Raw genomic sequence first — 16,740 nt, forward strand, 5'->3', positions numbered from 1 at the left:
AGTCCTAAACTTTCAGTTTTTATTCCGCTCTTTTTATTTTCTTTTTTCCTATGGTATCTTTTCTTTTTCTTTTGTTATTTCGTTTTATTTGTTTTTGCATTGTTCTGCATTATGGATAAAAAAAAAGGATAAAGATCCTTCTGAGCCATTGCTGGCACATAGGGCGTCGGATTGACGTTTTGGATCGACGCGTAGGGTGTCGGATTGACGTTCGTTCTGTCTATTTTTACATGGACAAACAGCAAGCTTGTCGCCCAATTATGGATGGCCATTAAATAATTAAACACAATGCAAAAAAATATATATATATTCGTGGTTTTATATTATTGTTTATTTTTATTATAGTTATTGTTTTGGCTGGTGTTATTGTTTTTCTTGCAGGCTGAAGTGCGAGGCTTTATCGCCAGAAAGAGGTATAAACGATTAAAGCGAGGAATTGTGAAGGCCCAGGCAAAGCTTCGAGGAACAAGACAAAGAAAACTTTACCTGGAAATGAAGGTAAGATTTTATATATATATATATATATATATATATATATATATATATATATATATATATATATATATATATATATATATATATATATATATATATATATATATATATATATATATATATATTTGTTTTTTGGGTTTTATTTTTCGCCTTTTTGTCTTTTAATCGTTTTTCTGTTTTAGAGGGTATCCTAAAATTCGTTATGGATTTTTTTTTTCATATCGGAGCCGAAACGTTTTCCGAAAAATCTTCTTCTTACCAATGAAAGATCTTACGAAGAAGCAAGTATAGTGGTTTATTCACAAACTCTTCGCTGAGTTTATTATTTATTGTATTTTGTCATTGTTTGGTATTGTTTTATAGTAATATTTATATACAGTAATATTTTTATTATAGTTTATTGTAATTATTGTTTATTTTATTTGTTTTACCCATCTTAAACCTATCCATATCAGAAACCATGATATTTATTTATAAATTTTTTGTTTGTTACAAAATTAGGAAGTGCTTTGCGCGGTACCGTTTTTTGGCAGTGTTGCCACTTTGGACCCAATTATTTAAATTTGATAACGCTTTGTACGCTGTAATAATTTAAAATTGAATTATTTACAATCTTTTTCCCCAAAGACAAATTGGACCTTCTGTTGCCCCAATGACAATTGCACCTTCTGTTGCCTCAAAGACAATTGCACCTTCTGTGGGTCCAAAGACAATTTCACCTTCTGTTGCCCCAAAGACCATTACACCTTCTGTTACCGCAAAGACAATTGCACCTCCTGCTGCCCCAAAGACAATTGCACATTCTGTTGCCCCAAAGACAATTGCACCTTCTGTTGCCCCAAAGACAATTGCACCTTCTGTTGCCCCAAAGACTATTGCACATTCTGTTGCCCCAAAGACAATTGCAGTTTCTGTTGCCCCAAAGACAATTGCACCTTCTGTTGCCCCAAAGACAATTGCATATTCTGTTGCCCAAGGATAGTTGCACCTTAATTGAATAGCTACTCCTTAAGTTGCTTGTTGCCCTACATTTTTCGTTGTTTTTGTTTTTTTTTTGCAGATTTTTAAAATTAATATCTATCTTAAACTCATTATCTTAAACACGAAAGAATGGGGAGAAGGCTATGTATCAAAAGATGAGTTTTCAGTATTATTCATCCTAGACTCCCTCTCTCTCTTCTTTTTTGTTAAGATGAGTATGTGTATCTCAGAAAATTATGACATGTCTATCCTGATTAGTCTCATGTTCCTCTTAATACATGTTTGTTAGCAGGCAATTACACGAAGTGGGGAAGGAGTGAATCCGACTCATTCCCCTGAAACAACACTATTTTTATGATCGATTTCTTTAAATACTTATATTCTATATATAACTATTCCATTGTTGTGTTTTTGGGCCTTCTGTCCTATCCCCAAAATATATTCGGCTTATTTACCTGTTTGTTGCTCACTGATTTTAATATAAATTACCTATGTGTGCAAATTATGCACACAGGGGGGGGGGGAAACATAGGCCGTCCAACCCCAAGGTTAGCTAAAAAGACTTTACCCCGGAAATATTAGAAATAATGACATATAAATGTTCATTGATTTTGTTTTGGACTCCATCTCATAGAAAAAGCCTCCAATGCTTGTGTTTCGGTGGTGTATGTAATTTTTTTAATTTTTTACAGGAAGAGTTGAAAAAGCGTAAAGAAGTGGATAAGGAACGGATACAGATAAAGAAAGTTGAAGAACTGTCAAAGGCTAATGCTAGGAGTCGGAATCCTGAACTGGGTCAAGAAATATCCTTCATTCTTGAGGAGCTTGATGGTAGGTTTATTGGCAGGATTATAAAACAACTTTTATTTCTTTTACTTTTTTTAATATTTTACGTAAACAAATGGTGATGATTTGGATGAAGAAAGTACCGTAAAGTTCACCATTTGTATTTTTTCTGATAGAAAAACTATTTTTTGATCAAATTTAATAAGGAGGTCATTTGTTTTCATAGTGAAAACAAAATGCTGTTTTTTCTGGAATAAAAACACTTTCCGTTTTCTGGAAAGAAAACACTTGGAACATTTTCGAAAACCTCTCTTTTTAAGTGCTATTTTAAGGTCTTGTTAGTAACGTTTACTTCAAGAATACACTATTTCAGAAATATAATTCTTGTCAATATGAAGGAAAGTATGTATGCTTCTTGTGGGAGAGGATAAGCTTATATTTAAACTTACTTGTACTTGGATCAGGACACAAACTATGTAGCTCTCCCTGGCGACAGGGTCTGGCGGACTGTTTAATTCCACATATTACGGTTTAGGATTAATGGGGTGATAATTTCGATCCATGAAGGATCCCATCTGCAACCGTGTCTTCGGAACCCGCCAATCGGCTCGAGGTCAGATTTTACGGTGTTTAGCAAAGTTTTGGCTTGTCCTCCATGTCATTTCCTCCAATCAGGTGCTGTTTTGCAGCTTAGGCTTTGATTTGTAAAGGTCTTGGTCTGTCTTCGGTAAATATGGCCGGACTAGGACAAGTGGCGGCGTCGAATGATCGTTGTGATGCTGTACTTCTAGTCACATCGTCGGCGGATGATCGTATTTGGGATTCAGTCGCTGAGACGTAACCCCAGTATTCTCCTCAGGCATCTGTGTTCAAAAACGTTGAGGGTGTGTGCCTCGGCGACTTTTAAGGGCTACGATACAGTAAGACCGATCAAACTAGGGCATCGTAAATACAGATTTTTGATTTCCAGGGGATTTCCTTCCTTTTCCATAGCGGCTTCCACAGCTGTGCAAAGACAGCGGAAGCTGATGCAATGCTACTTTGTGTTTCTTTGCTACATCCGCCGTTGATGTTGATGTAAGATCCGAGGTACTTGAATTCATTGACAACTTCAATCTGCCTTTGTTCAGGGGCTATAGGGGTAGAGTTTATATCCGGGGCATTAGACATAGCTTGTCAATATTAATGTTGAGCCCTAATGGGGCAGCAACGTCGGAGACTTTCAGAAGCATATTCTGGGCTTCACCAACGGATTCACCTATAAAAGAAACATTGATTTTTTGATTTTGCTTTTTTTGCATTGCCTTTTTGATTACCCAATTGACGACAAAATTGAATAGTTCGGGAGAGAGTACATACCCTTGCCTCACACCGAAGTCGATACCGAAAAGCGGGGAAAGTTCTCCGCTGACTTAGATACAGGCTCGTGTGTGTTGATAGTAAGCCTGAATGAATCGTATGATTATAGGTAGAACATGAAGGGCCGTAATTAAGTCGATGAAGACAGCGACGGTGATTTGTTGATGCTTGGCTCTATGCTCAAAAATCTGTCTCAGGGTGAAGAGTTGGTCAATACAGCCCATGCCGGCTCGGAAACCAGATTGGTTGGGGAGGATTCTTTCGTTGAGGACTTTGCGGAATCGGTTAAGCAGGATCATTGCAAAGATCTTTCCTGCAATATTTATTACTGAGATCCTTCTGTAATTTTTGCGTTCAGTGCGGTTGCTTTTCTTGAAGACTGGCAGTATAACTGAGTCTTCCCATTCCTTGGGAAACCGTTCCTGAAACCACATTGAGCAGAAGAGTTTCTGTAGTTTCTCAGCGAGAATAGGAGAAGCTTTGTAGACTTAGGCTGGGACTGGGATAGAATCTGTGCCTGGTGCCTTGTGATTCCTCAGCTTCTTGATTGCCTCTTTTATCTCTTTTATTCAGGGGGGGGGGGGTGAACATTGACGTTGCTGTATGGGGCTTGTTGACTCGGTGGTACTGAGTTAAGGCTAGGGTTACTTGGCTGGAGTGCAGTGGCGCTATTGCTGGGAGATATTTGAGCGGAAGGGATATTGTGACTGTGGTTCAACAGCTCCTTGAAGTGGTGCTGCCATCTTGTGGTTATGTCATCTTTTCTTGACAAAAGCGTTCCATCTTCGCCTCTCACTCCAGTTGAGATCTTTTTACTTTTCCCAGTTGCTTCTTTTAGTAGTTGTTAAAGCTTTCTGGTATCTGAATAACTAGCAGCCTTCTGCATATCTGCCGCCACGTGGTCCCAGTAGTGTTGTCTTTCGCCCCATCCAGATCTTCCAACAGCTCTTTCGTGGTCTGCCTCGTGGCTTCCAACGCGGGCGTTAAAATCCCCTCTTAGGATGAGTAGATCTCGGTTTGGGACTGTTCTCAATGACTAAATCAGAGCATTGTTGAACTCCTCAACTGTACTTTCGTCCGTGGCTGTGGTTGGTGCATAGGCTGAGATGACAGTGATGTTGAACAGGTGACCTTTAAGACGGGCCTTAGCCAAACGGGTTGAGATTGGCTGTCATTCAACTAGGGATTTGGCTGCCATAGTACTGAGGAAGAGACTAACCTCCGCATTACCAGAGCCCTCGCTAGCTCCGGATTTGAAAAAGTGGAATTTCTATTTTCCGGCAGGGGTGGAGATGAGCTCATTTTCCAGATTTCCATTTAGCCGGGTTTCGATACATATAGAATATCTATGCAATATCTTTTAGTAGCTTGTATTTAGCTTGTATTTATATGTTTTTGTAGCAGGACATAACTTTCATCTCACAATTTGTATTCCCTATTTTATGGGGAGAGAAAACTCAGACACACATATCAAAGACTTGCATTTAATTTGTGACTGCACTGTAATAAAACTACTAGAGGACAAACTGAAGGATAAGTTGAATATATGGAAATTAAAGAGAGAATTGTGTTAAGGCCTTGAACCATTCCCTTATTAACTATTTAAAAATGTGGCTAATATAGTGGCAAGATTTATCCAAACAGTGTTACCATTGAAAGTTTTGCCTGATAAAAATATATTATCCTACCCTTAAGAAGTATGGTAAGTATATATACTGTCATTTTTTAATATATTGGATAACATATGGGATAACATAATATTACATTGGGATACTATATTGGGATTTTGCAACATATTTAGATTTTTTCATACCGTCATTTTTTAACAGATTAACATACTGGGACTTTTTAGCATATTGGGATTTTTCTTTAGCATACTGTCATTTTTTAACATATTGAGATTTTTTTTCGAACCTTAGGTTGTTAGCAGTGGCGTAATTTCGTCAAAATCCTAGGGGGGAGGGGAGGCCAAACTTGAAGCCGATTTTCCTAAATTAAGCAAAAATGACGGTAAACACTAAAAAATAAGCCATTTTGTACCAAAATTGTACTATTTAGTACTATACAAGTAAATGTCTGTTTCTGTTGGTGCTTGAATTATGCAGGTTTATCTTAGTTTTGACAAGATTTTGGAAGAAACTAAATTTCAGCTGGGGAGGCAAACTGGGGCCGGGGGGGGGCACAAACCGAGGTCTGGTAGGGGCACTTGCCCCCTTGCTCCATAGCAAATTACGCCCCTGGTTTTTAGCAAGTGAATCTGTTAAATTTTCAAGTATCTACATTATCTATAATTTATCTAGATTATGTCTAGATTATATCTATATCTAGATTATCTGTAACTTATCTATATTAAATCATCTTACAATATAAATTATTCATCTCTAAGTTTAATTTGATTCTTTTTCGGATTGTCCTGTAGTATATTCAGAAAAGTATCTATCTCTATAGGAACATAAATGATCTATCTTTAATCTTAATTTGATTCTTATTTCTTTTTCAGAATGGCATCTAGTACATTCAGAAAAGAATATTGTTAAGTTAGTTGGACAGCCTCCTCAAGTAGAGAACTGTTTTGAGCTCCCACCTGATATTCATGAATATTCTTTCCAGAAATTTGCCAACATGTATTTCAAGGTATTTTTCTCAAATAAGGTTATATATCTTTTACCAGACATGGTACCTTTTTGCGGTACTATCTTAATCACTACCAGACATGGTACCTTTTTGCGGTACTATCTTAGTCACTTGTTTTCAGCGAGCAAAACGATGAGTTTCCCTTCGTTTTTCATGAGAAACGGTTTGTATTAGAATTTGAGATTTATAGTCGGTAGCTCTCTGCTGACATCTACTTTTAGGGCAGTTAAAAGTCGTTTTTCAGGAGAAACGCTTGGTTTTCAGTAATTTTTTAGGTTTATTGTAGGTAGCTCACTAATGACATCTATGTTTAGGAAAGTTGAAAGTAACATGCTCCCTACCACCAATACGCTAAATTTTTCTTCGTATTTCCTGGAGGAAACGCTAGATATGTAGAAGTTTTTAGATTGCTGGTAGTAGCTCATTAATAATTTTTGCTTTTAGAGTAATTGAAAATGAGTTTTGTTGCCTAATTAGTTACCAAATCATGCCAATTAATTTTCAAAATTACAAAACCTGCAAAAGGACGTTGAAACATGTTTGACTGTTGTAATTGCCATCCACGGAAAGTCCAATTTGGGCTCTATATTCTCTGGCCTCCATGGCCTTGGCCATAATATTGATAACCTTTGGAGTCCAGTCTTTGAATTGAATTAACATTTTTTGGGATAAATTAACCAAAGCCAACTATTCATACAGTCTTCTGAATATAATTGAATACAACTAATAGAATTTTGAATATAGCTAAAATTGTTGAATAAAACTAATGGTATAATAGTCTTAGAATAGAGCTAATATTTTTCTTGATAAATAAACGGGGCCAATTATAAAAAAAAAACTATTTAGAGAACTCTAAAATCTAGAGCTGAATGATTGGCTGTAACTTGTTTCAGTCAAGATAAAAATTCTACTTCTGCACGGAAGTTGTTTAAAAACGAATGTCAAGAAACGTTTAGACACGTTTCTATTTAAACACGTGCATGATGTCACACTTTAGACACATGGATTTTGTCATGTGGTAGTTGTCTATGAAATGTTAACGTCGCTGTTAATTTATGGAAAAAAGTATAACTTTTGAGTTCGATGAGTAGGGATTGAGGGAGTGGAGTCCCCTAATTTAAAGTAATTTTTGCTCATCTTTAATTATATTAAATTATATCGATACTACTCTTTTATTATTTTTTATTATATATTTATATTATATAATTAGATTATATAATTATATCAATGCTCTTTTTTATTATATTAAACAAATTTTCCTCCTCCAAACTCTTTTGGGTTGAAGGGCTGTTGCTAAAATTCAGCTGGCACTTAGCCAAAAAAAACCACTGTACCGCTACCTCCAGAAGGCTAACTTCAAGTTAGACTAAAATCTAAAAGGGCTTAAGTCACTAGCACGATGAGCAAAACATTCTTTGAAATTATAAACGAAAAAACTTACACATAAAAAAAAAAAATTTTCTACGGTCTGAAACTCCTGTCATCTATTAAGACGAGTCATTTCCGCAAAGCGTTGAAAGGGTTTGCAGCCACTATATTTAGAATAAAAAAGTATTTGGAACCTATAAACGACTGTCCTGTATTCTAATAATGGGACCATCCCACTTGTCAAATCAGGCAAGTCTATAATACAGACCCAAGAGAGAATACATACATAGGCTTAGAATTAGCTAGTCGCATAAGAGAATATGACATAAATTAAACTGACATAAATTAAACTACACAAAATAATATATTTTTTATTCTGAAATAATTTCTTTTATTCTGAGTTAATTTATTTTTTTTCTGAATCTGACAATTTTTTAGCTTTTAATTTTTTTCAGACTGACTAACCTGAGTCAATGCAAGAACACTTTAAAGGGCTTTACCTTAAGAACTGATGCTTAATTTTTTTACTTTATTTTTTACTTTAAATTTTTGCTTTTAAATAATTTAAATTTGTTAGCCATAAAGTTTTTTACTTTTTAACTTTATGATTCTTAAAATTTTTTACTTTACTTTAATTTTATGGCTGATGTAATTTTCAAATTAAAGATGAAATGCAGCCGAATTAAAAGAAAAGGATTCTGCTGAGCCTTTGATATTTGGAATTTTTGGCCATCGAAGATTTTTAATTTTTGCAGTTTATAGTACCAGGGGCGTTAAAAATTAAAAAAAATCTCAATATATACTTATGTATTTTTTGTTAGTATCAAGGCCAAAAGCGTTTTCTGTTTCAACCAATCAGTTTTCTGATTTATTCTCACGATTTAACGTTGTAACAGTGACTCAAATCTGGTACTGCCCTAAAGCTTCATAGTTTTCAAGAAAAAAAGAAGGAAAATCTTAGGGAATTGTGGTTTTCAGGTATAAATAGACCTAAGATAGACCTAGGGCGGCAAAATATTTAAGTCTGGATATCCTTGTCCGGGTTGCTGCAGTAGCTAGCAACCTAGTAAGAGACGATCACGTCCAATACTAAGAAGCGTAATAGATCATAACTCCTGAAAATAGTGTTAAATCAAACAAGAAGTACACTATTAGAACCACCTTGTCCAAAAACCCTAAATAGAAAACTTGTCATCCCTTGGCTTGAATACCGAGGAAAATCTATTCGTTTGAAAAACAATATAGGTTGCTTGAACTACAACATTCTGCATATACGGCATCTTTTTTTCTTTCTTTCTTCCTTTCATTTTCTTTTTCTCCTCAGATAGCTTGGCACTGGAACGTCGTAGAAAGTTGTTTAATGACTCATTTTAAAGGAAATTGAGGAGGTTAAAAATGTTTTGTAAATCAAAAAAATATTTTTAAAATAAAATAATTTTTTTACGAAAAACTGCATTTTTTTATAACACTGTAGTAGCTCATGTTATTAACATCAGGAATTTGTCACATCTACGTGCTTTTGTAACTAACAGAAAAATATCTAAAATAAAACCAATATTTTTACAAATAACTTTTACAATTGCAAGAAGCTTGTAGACATAGTTCTGTAAAATAAGTTATGTAAAATGCAGTATTATTTTATAGATTAATGCCTCGGTATGGGAATCTAGGCATAACTAGACGGGCATGTGAACGCCACCTAACAAATTAATGTTTTTCAGACAAATGCATTGGGACCAACTCAACAGCCAATTGAAAGCCCCTTCTTACCTAAATCCAAAGAGACTGATACTCAAGATTCACTTGCTCTCTTCAAGCTGATCCTTCATTTTTGCAATGAAGTGTCAAATCCAAAAAGAGAACTGGCTATATCAAGCTATATTGTAAGCAAGGTGAGTCATATTAAAATTATTTATTATAATTTATAACGATAATGAAGTGTTTGTAAGACTCCCAGAACCACCTATTATAGTAGTGATAGTATAAACAGAATTAGGAAGAAAAAAAGGGGGGGGGTAAAACTGGGATCAATAAGTTTTTTTCTGATTCTTAAAACGATATCCGTATCAGTGTTATTGTTCTGAACACATCTTTGTTTTTAGTTTCTGTTTGTTATTCAAATATACTTGTCAACTGGACTCTGTTTTCTGCTCTAAAGTAGATAATTTGTTTTTCCAATTACACTTTTTGTGAATCTGTATAGAAAACTGGCCATATAAATACGTTGTTCGAGAAATAGGAGAAATAGGATTATGCACCAATCAAACAGTTCATGGTAACGAACTGTAAATAAGGAGCGACCCGCCTCAATAATAACCGAAACGGACTTTTGATACCAATAGATACATTAAAAGAATTGAATTTTTATGCTGATTTCAAATATATAAGTTTCATTAAGTTTAGTCGTTCTCATCAAAAGTTACGAGCCTGAGAAAATTTACCCTATTTTCGAAAAAGAGGAAACACCCCCTAAAAATAATAAAATCTTAATGAAAATCACTTCATCAGATTCAGCGTATCAGAGAACCCTATTGTAGATGTTTCAAGCTCCTATCTGTAAAAATGTGGAATTTGGTATTTTTTTGCCGTAAGAAAGATCAAGGATGCGTGTTTATTTTTTTTTTTTTTTTATTTTTTTTTTTTTTTCCAGAGGTGATCGTATCGACCCGATGGCCCTAGAATATCGCGAGAGGGCTCATTCGAACGGAAATTAAAATTTTTTAGTACCCTTTTTAAGTGACCAAAAAATTGGAGGGGAGCTAGACCCCCTCAAACGCTAATTTTTTCCCAAAGTCACCCGATCAAAATTTTAAGACATTTTTTTCAGCATAGTCGAAAAATCTAATAATTATGTCTTAAAGTATGACTTAATCCCCCACAGTCCTCGGGGGAAGGGCTTGAAGTTATGAACTTTGCCCATTGTTTACATATAGTATAGGTTATTAGGGAGCGTACAGACGTTTTCAGGTTCTTTTTTCTGGTGGGAGGGAAGGGGTTGGCGGAGGGAGTTACGTGGGAAGATATTTCCATGGAGGAATTTATTATGGGGGAAAGGGAATTTTCCATGAAGGGGGTGCCAGATTTCCCAGCATTATTTCAAAATGATCAGAAATTAAATAAATGAAAACTATTTTTCCAACTGAAAGTAAGGAGCAACATTAAAACTTAAAACGAACAGAATTCATTACCTATATTAGGGGGTTCGCCTCCTCGTCAATACGCTAAAGTTTTTCTCTCCACTCTTTACGCTAAAGTATTTTTAGTACTTCAAAGAGCTATTTATTCTAATTAAACGGCCTTTGGGATTCATGGGTCATTCTTAAGGAATTGGAACAAAATTCAGACTTTAGTATAAAGAGCGGGGCATTGGCGCGGGGGTGGACCCCCTCATGTACTTAACAAATTCTGTTCGATTTCAGTTTTAATGTTGCTCCTTATTTTCAGTTGATTTTTTTTTTTTTTTTTTTATTTAATCATCTAATGGACGGGTGACTCAACCAGACTTGACCTAGCCCTGAAATTGGTACCAGGAAAAATATGGGGAAGTTAATCAGGAAAGGTGTGTGAAAGCAAAGAAAGGCTGACCCCCCAGCCCCATTACACTTCCTAGATGAAGGGCAATGGAACGAATATTAGCCCCACTGGTATAAACTGTAAACGCTAGGTTTTATTTTCTCCTTTTCTGTAATTCTTTGCGCTTTTCTTTTTCCCTGTTTTCTTTTGCATTTTTTTCATTGAATATCCTTTGTATGCGTGTAGTTAAAAACGCGTATATTTCCTCCGAATCAGTATTACCTTATTTCATCTTTAAAACTATTCCAGCATTATTTTTTTTACTTTTAGTGAAAAACATTATTATTTTACCATCCTTAAGTTGCTTCCATCTTATCATTTACAAATCCAAAAAGAGATCTGGCCTTTTCATGTAAATTAAATAAAAAAACAAGTTGTTTTAACTGAAAGTAAGGACCGACATTAAAACTTAAAACGAACAGAAATTATTCCGTATATGAAAGTGGCTGTCCCCTCCTCAACGCCTCGCTCTTTACGCTAAAGTTTTTTATTTTTTAACAAATATGAGTTAAGACTAAGTCAAACTTTAGCGTAAAGAGCGAGGCTTTGAGGAGGGGACAGCCCCTTTCATATACGGAATAATTTCTGTTGGTTTTAAGTTTTAACGTCGTTCCTTACTTTCAGTTGAAAAAAATTGTTTTTTTATGTAATTTTTGAACGTTTTTTAATTAATGCAGGTTTTGATTTTGGCTCACTCTACATGAATAATTAAAAAAAAAATTTTGAATATTAATTATAAATTTATTTGGTTAAATGCTTTCTCGAAACCTGTTTAATTTTATTTACGAACGTTTTTATTAGTAATAAATATACGTAGCTTACGAATTAACTTACGTAATGAACCTCTATATTCTTATATTTTTAATACGTATATTAGAGAGTTCGCCCCCTAGTCAATACCTTGCTCTTTAAGCTAAAGTTCGAATTTTGTTCCAATTCTTTAAAAATTGGAAAAAACAAAAAATCTTTTAATTAAAACTTGTTTTTTTTTACTTTCAGTTAAAAAACTTGTTTTTTTATATATAATTTCTGATCTTTATTTAAATAATGCTGGGAAATCCGGCACCCCCTTCATAGCATTGTCCCTTCTCCCATGAAATATTCCTTCATGGTAAGATCCTCCCACATAACCCCCGACCCACTCCCCCCCATTACCAGAAAAAATCCCCTCTGAAAACGTCTGTATACTTCCCAATAACCAATACTATATGTTAACATTGGGTAAAGTTCATAACTTTATGAACTACGAGTTATAACTAGTTATAACTCGTATAACTAGTTATAACTATAAAGTTATAACTAGACAAAGTAATTTGTCTGTTTTGTTTATTATTTAGACTTTTATTATTAATTCATCCATTATTCTAAAAAACAATTTGTTTTTAATAATTTGATAATGTTTTAAAATAGTTGCATAATAAAAAAAATCACCTTTATTTCATCTTAGATCTGTGATATCTGTAGATTTGGTTTGTGACTCCAAATATCTGTCAGGTCTGACTAGATCACAAGCTGAAATCAATTGTCTGGTCAGTATTTTTAGCGATTAAAAATGATAAAATTATTTATAGGGATTAACCAATGACAAACTTCGTGATGAAATTCTTTGTCAGCTAGTCAGCCAAAGTTGGAAAAACACTGATGAACACAGCAACACACAAGTTTGGCTTCTCCTCTCGTGTTGCCTTAGTGCGTTCGCTCCGTCTCCAACCCTTTACAAGTATTTGCTCAAGTAAGTTGCCATTAAAATCTCTTCAATATTCTAAAATTAAAAATGGATTTAAAACATCAAACTATCAAAAGACCCTTTTTTCAGGGTCTTTTTAAATGTTCTTCAGTTTTTTTTTTTTTAGGATCTTAGGGTCCATGCAAACCATCAAATCAAAATCCTGTTTTACATATTTATACTGTATACAAAAACACTATATTCTGGAATTTTCCAGTAGCTCCTCCCGACATTCTAATTCTATTTTTTTCAGTAGCTCCTACCAATGTTCTGCTTCTTTTTTTTCCAGTAGCTCCTCCCGATATTCTGCTTCTTTTTTTCCAGTAGCTTCTCCCAGTATTATAACCTTTTTTCAGTAGCTCCTCCCAATATTCTACTTCTTTTTTTCCAGTAGTTACTCTCAATATCCTACTTCTTTTTTCCAGCAGCTCCTCCCAATATTCTAATCTTTTGTTTTCCAGTAGCTCCTCCCAATATTCTGCTTCTTTTTTTTTCAGTAGCTCCTGTCACTGCTCTTCTTCTTTTTTGCCAGTAGTTCCTCCCAATATTCTGCTTCTTTTTTTCCAGTAACTCCTCCGAATACTTTAATATTTTTTTTCAGTTGCTCTTCCCAATATTCTACTTCTTTCTTCCATTATCTCTTTCTAATATTCTACTTCTTTTTTTTCAGTTGCTCCTTCCAATATTCTACTTCTTTTTTTCCATTAGCTCCTCCCAATATTCTACTTCTTTTTTTCTAGTAGCAACTCCCAGTATTCTACTTCTTTTTTCTAGTAGCTCCTCCCAATATTCTGCTTCTTTTTTTACAGAATTTAACAAATGAAAATATAGAGGAAATTGGTATAGTATTTTAAAGCAAAGCAGTGGACAAAAAAAAAAAAACTTTAACAATAAAGGAATCAGATTATTTTGACTTCACGTCCGAAGGTCTTAATCAACCAAAAGAAAGAAAAAAACAAAATGAATAAAGCTAGATTAAACAATACACATAAAGAAAAGGAAGACGAAAGACAAAAATCACATTTTAATAACTTCAAATATCACCATGCAAATAGCACGAATACGCACAACAACACAACAATTATTTCCTTTTTCCACTTTTTCGTATATCATTTATCTTTTCCTTCTTCTTCTTTCTTGGGTTAATATGGAGACGCTTTCGCATAATTTCGTCACGGGAATCAAATTCCGAGCCCTGCAATGCGTTGCTTCAGCCAGTCTTGGATCCCATATTATCAAGCAGATGAAACCCACTGCGCCACTACGTGAAGTTTATTACTTATTTTATGTTTTTATCTATGTGTATAAGGTTCGGCTATTAGCCAATCAAAAAATTCTATGAAAAATTCTGATTGGCTCGGACTTGACTAAGTTCAAATTGACTGAACTTCAGTTTTGGCTCGATGCGGTTCTGGACACGAGCCAAATCTCTATTGTGAAAGGGTCTGGTTTCCCCTGACTCTCGAAATTGACGCCTGCTGTGTCTTGGTATATTTAGAATGTCATTCTGAATGGGCATAAACCACACTGAATCTCTAAAGCAGTGCAAAGAACATGCGATACTTTTATCCAAACTAGCAGAAACTACCCTATATATGAAAGGGACTACCTCCCCCTCCCCCCTCTCTTTACAATAGCTTTTGATTTAGTACACACTAATTATAATCTAAAAAATATGTTCACTTGGGGAATAGAAATGTTGTATATATCGAATGCCTTTCAATAAGTACCTCGAATATCTTTTTTCCTTCTTCTTCATATTGGTCGTTCTTCAAGTTCTATAATAGTTTACCAAAATATAGTTTACCAAATTTTACCAAATAGTTACCAAAAGTCATTGTAAAAATGAAGAATCAACTTGAAGAGAGCAAAATAGTTTACCAAAGCATAAAAACCAAAAGAAAAGAGAAAGAAAGAATCGATTGTCTAGCTTCTTAATGAGGATATTTTTTATTGTTCGTCGTTGGATTTTGGGTAGCTAGCTTTTTGAGTTGGGTTTTATGCACTATACCCTAAGCCCCTATGGGACTTGTCATCTCTTCATGATTCAACAGCAAGTCCCCATGTAACTAGAAATGGGGTCCCCATATAAGACCCTATGTGACTAGAATCTATTTATGAGGTAGCAACGTCAACCAAAAGACATTGTCGTTTTCATTGTTCTTAATTTGTTTAATTCTGATTTTATCTGCTATTGTTTTTCTTCCGCGGTTTTTGTTTCTTTAATTCTTCCAATTTGGGTTTTTGTTTCATTTTGATCTCTTCTTTGTTTGCTTTTGTCTTCTTATTTTTATCTGTTCTATACCATTCGCGTTTTTGCTTAGGAAATGTGGACCTGATTCTTCGAGACTTTCTCTAATATTGACGAAGAAGGGGGAAGGAGTTTTCTTCCCGAAATATCCGTTTTGTTTCATCCATTTTTTTTTAAAGAAGATTGTAGGGAGAAAAAGGTAATTGTGAGTTTTCTGTGGTTATTTGAAGTGCCATATCAAGCTCAGTGACTTTGAGGTGCCATATTTTCCTTTTTATTCTTTTCTTCTCCTTTTTTTCTTCGTCTTTTCTTCTTGTAGTTGATAGTAGTATAGTTATTTGGTTTCTTTTAAAGGATATTTAGCCTAAACAAATTCGCTTCTGTTGGTTAATGCATTTGTTTTTTTCTGTAAATAAAATCTTAATTTACTTACTTATCAGAAGAACAAACATGTGTAATCATCAATCTAATGTATGGACTAAACTATAATAAAAATTCGTAGGAAGCTAAAAGGAGGGTGGAACAGCGGAGGGGGAAGGTTTAGATTAGTTGAGTCCTCCCCCATCCTAATGCCAATAGATTCCCAGGATACGCACCAAATTAAATTTTACAAGAGTAAAAATAGATTTTCCACAATCTGAAAATTGTAAAATTTTGCTTTATTTACTAAATTTAGTCGGTGCATTATAAGTTCTTTGAAAGTAATAGTAAATAATAACTCATGTTAGCATTGATTAGAAATATAATTAGGTATTTTATGTGATTTTCTCCTTTTATTAAGCTTTTTTCCCAGCTGTTTCTTAAATATTTTTTTCTTAGATACGTGTCTGATCATGGTTTAAATGGCTACGATGTTATTTGTCAACAAAAGCTTCTTCAGGCGGCCAAAACTGCTGCACCCTCTGGAATTACTCGATCCTACCCGCCATCTATGCTTGAATGGAGATGTAACAGAAAGAAAGTTAATATGGCAATTGAGGCTAAATTTCCTGATGGTTAGTACTTTAATTGAAGTATGAATGTTATTTATCAGAACCCTGGCATAGAGGTTATAATTTGGGGTGGGGGTCCACTTCCCGAAAATTTGAAGAATATCAAAAACATTGATTCTTTTTATTTGCTATTGAAATTGGTTTGATCAAACAAACAGGCATCATGACAAATAATGTGGTTTGGGTATGCTTTCTGTTCCTGTCCCCTTTGAAAATAAAAATTCCTGGAATGATTCGAACCATCCCATTGGAAGATACACCCCCCCCCCACCCCAAACCAGGAAAATGAAAAAAGGTGAACCACAAATACAATTTTGCATTTTTTTTCTCAAATTTTTCTTTCTTCTTTTTTTTCTTTTTTCCTTTCTTAATTTCTTTTCTTTTTTCATCCGGCGATACATTTTTTTTATTAAGCATTGTGGTGTCAAATTCAATTGGGTCAAATGAAACAGACATTAAACAGTACCATAGCTTGTAGAAGAAGTAAGAATGGAAAAACGAATTTTTCAGCGCCCACAGAAGAATTAAAATTTCATTTAAAAGACAATTGCAGGAGAAAAATTACAATGATTTAA

At 34.4% G+C, this 16,740-nt stretch overlaps 1 protein-coding gene across 1 annotated transcript in view; it reads left to right on the top strand.

The window, feature by feature from the left end:
• LOC148953711 (unconventional myosin-XV-like) overlaps nt 1-16,740 on the top strand; it is a 548,203-nt gene that overhangs the window by 221,760 nt on the left and 309,703 nt on the right. Inside the window, exons 16-21 of the mRNA XM_089108456.1 lie at nt 382-498; nt 2,169-2,307; nt 6,122-6,255; nt 9,345-9,515; nt 12,768-12,928; nt 15,993-16,168. Of these exons, the coding sequence (XP_088964582.1) occupies nt 382-498; nt 2,169-2,307; nt 6,122-6,255; nt 9,345-9,515; nt 12,768-12,928; nt 15,993-16,168 (898 nt within the window). The remainder of the gene's footprint in view (nt 1-381; nt 499-2,168; nt 2,308-6,121; nt 6,256-9,344; nt 9,516-12,767; nt 12,929-15,992; nt 16,169-16,740) is intronic.

The sequence above is a fragment of the Artemia sp. Qi Xiang Cuo genome, chromosome 3 (assembly GCF_049724085.1).
Source record: "Artemia sp. Qi Xiang Cuo chromosome 3, ASM4972408v1, whole genome shotgun sequence".
Classification (NCBI taxonomy): Eukaryota; Metazoa; Arthropoda; class Branchiopoda; order Anostraca; family Artemiidae; genus Artemia; species Artemia sp. Qi Xiang Cuo.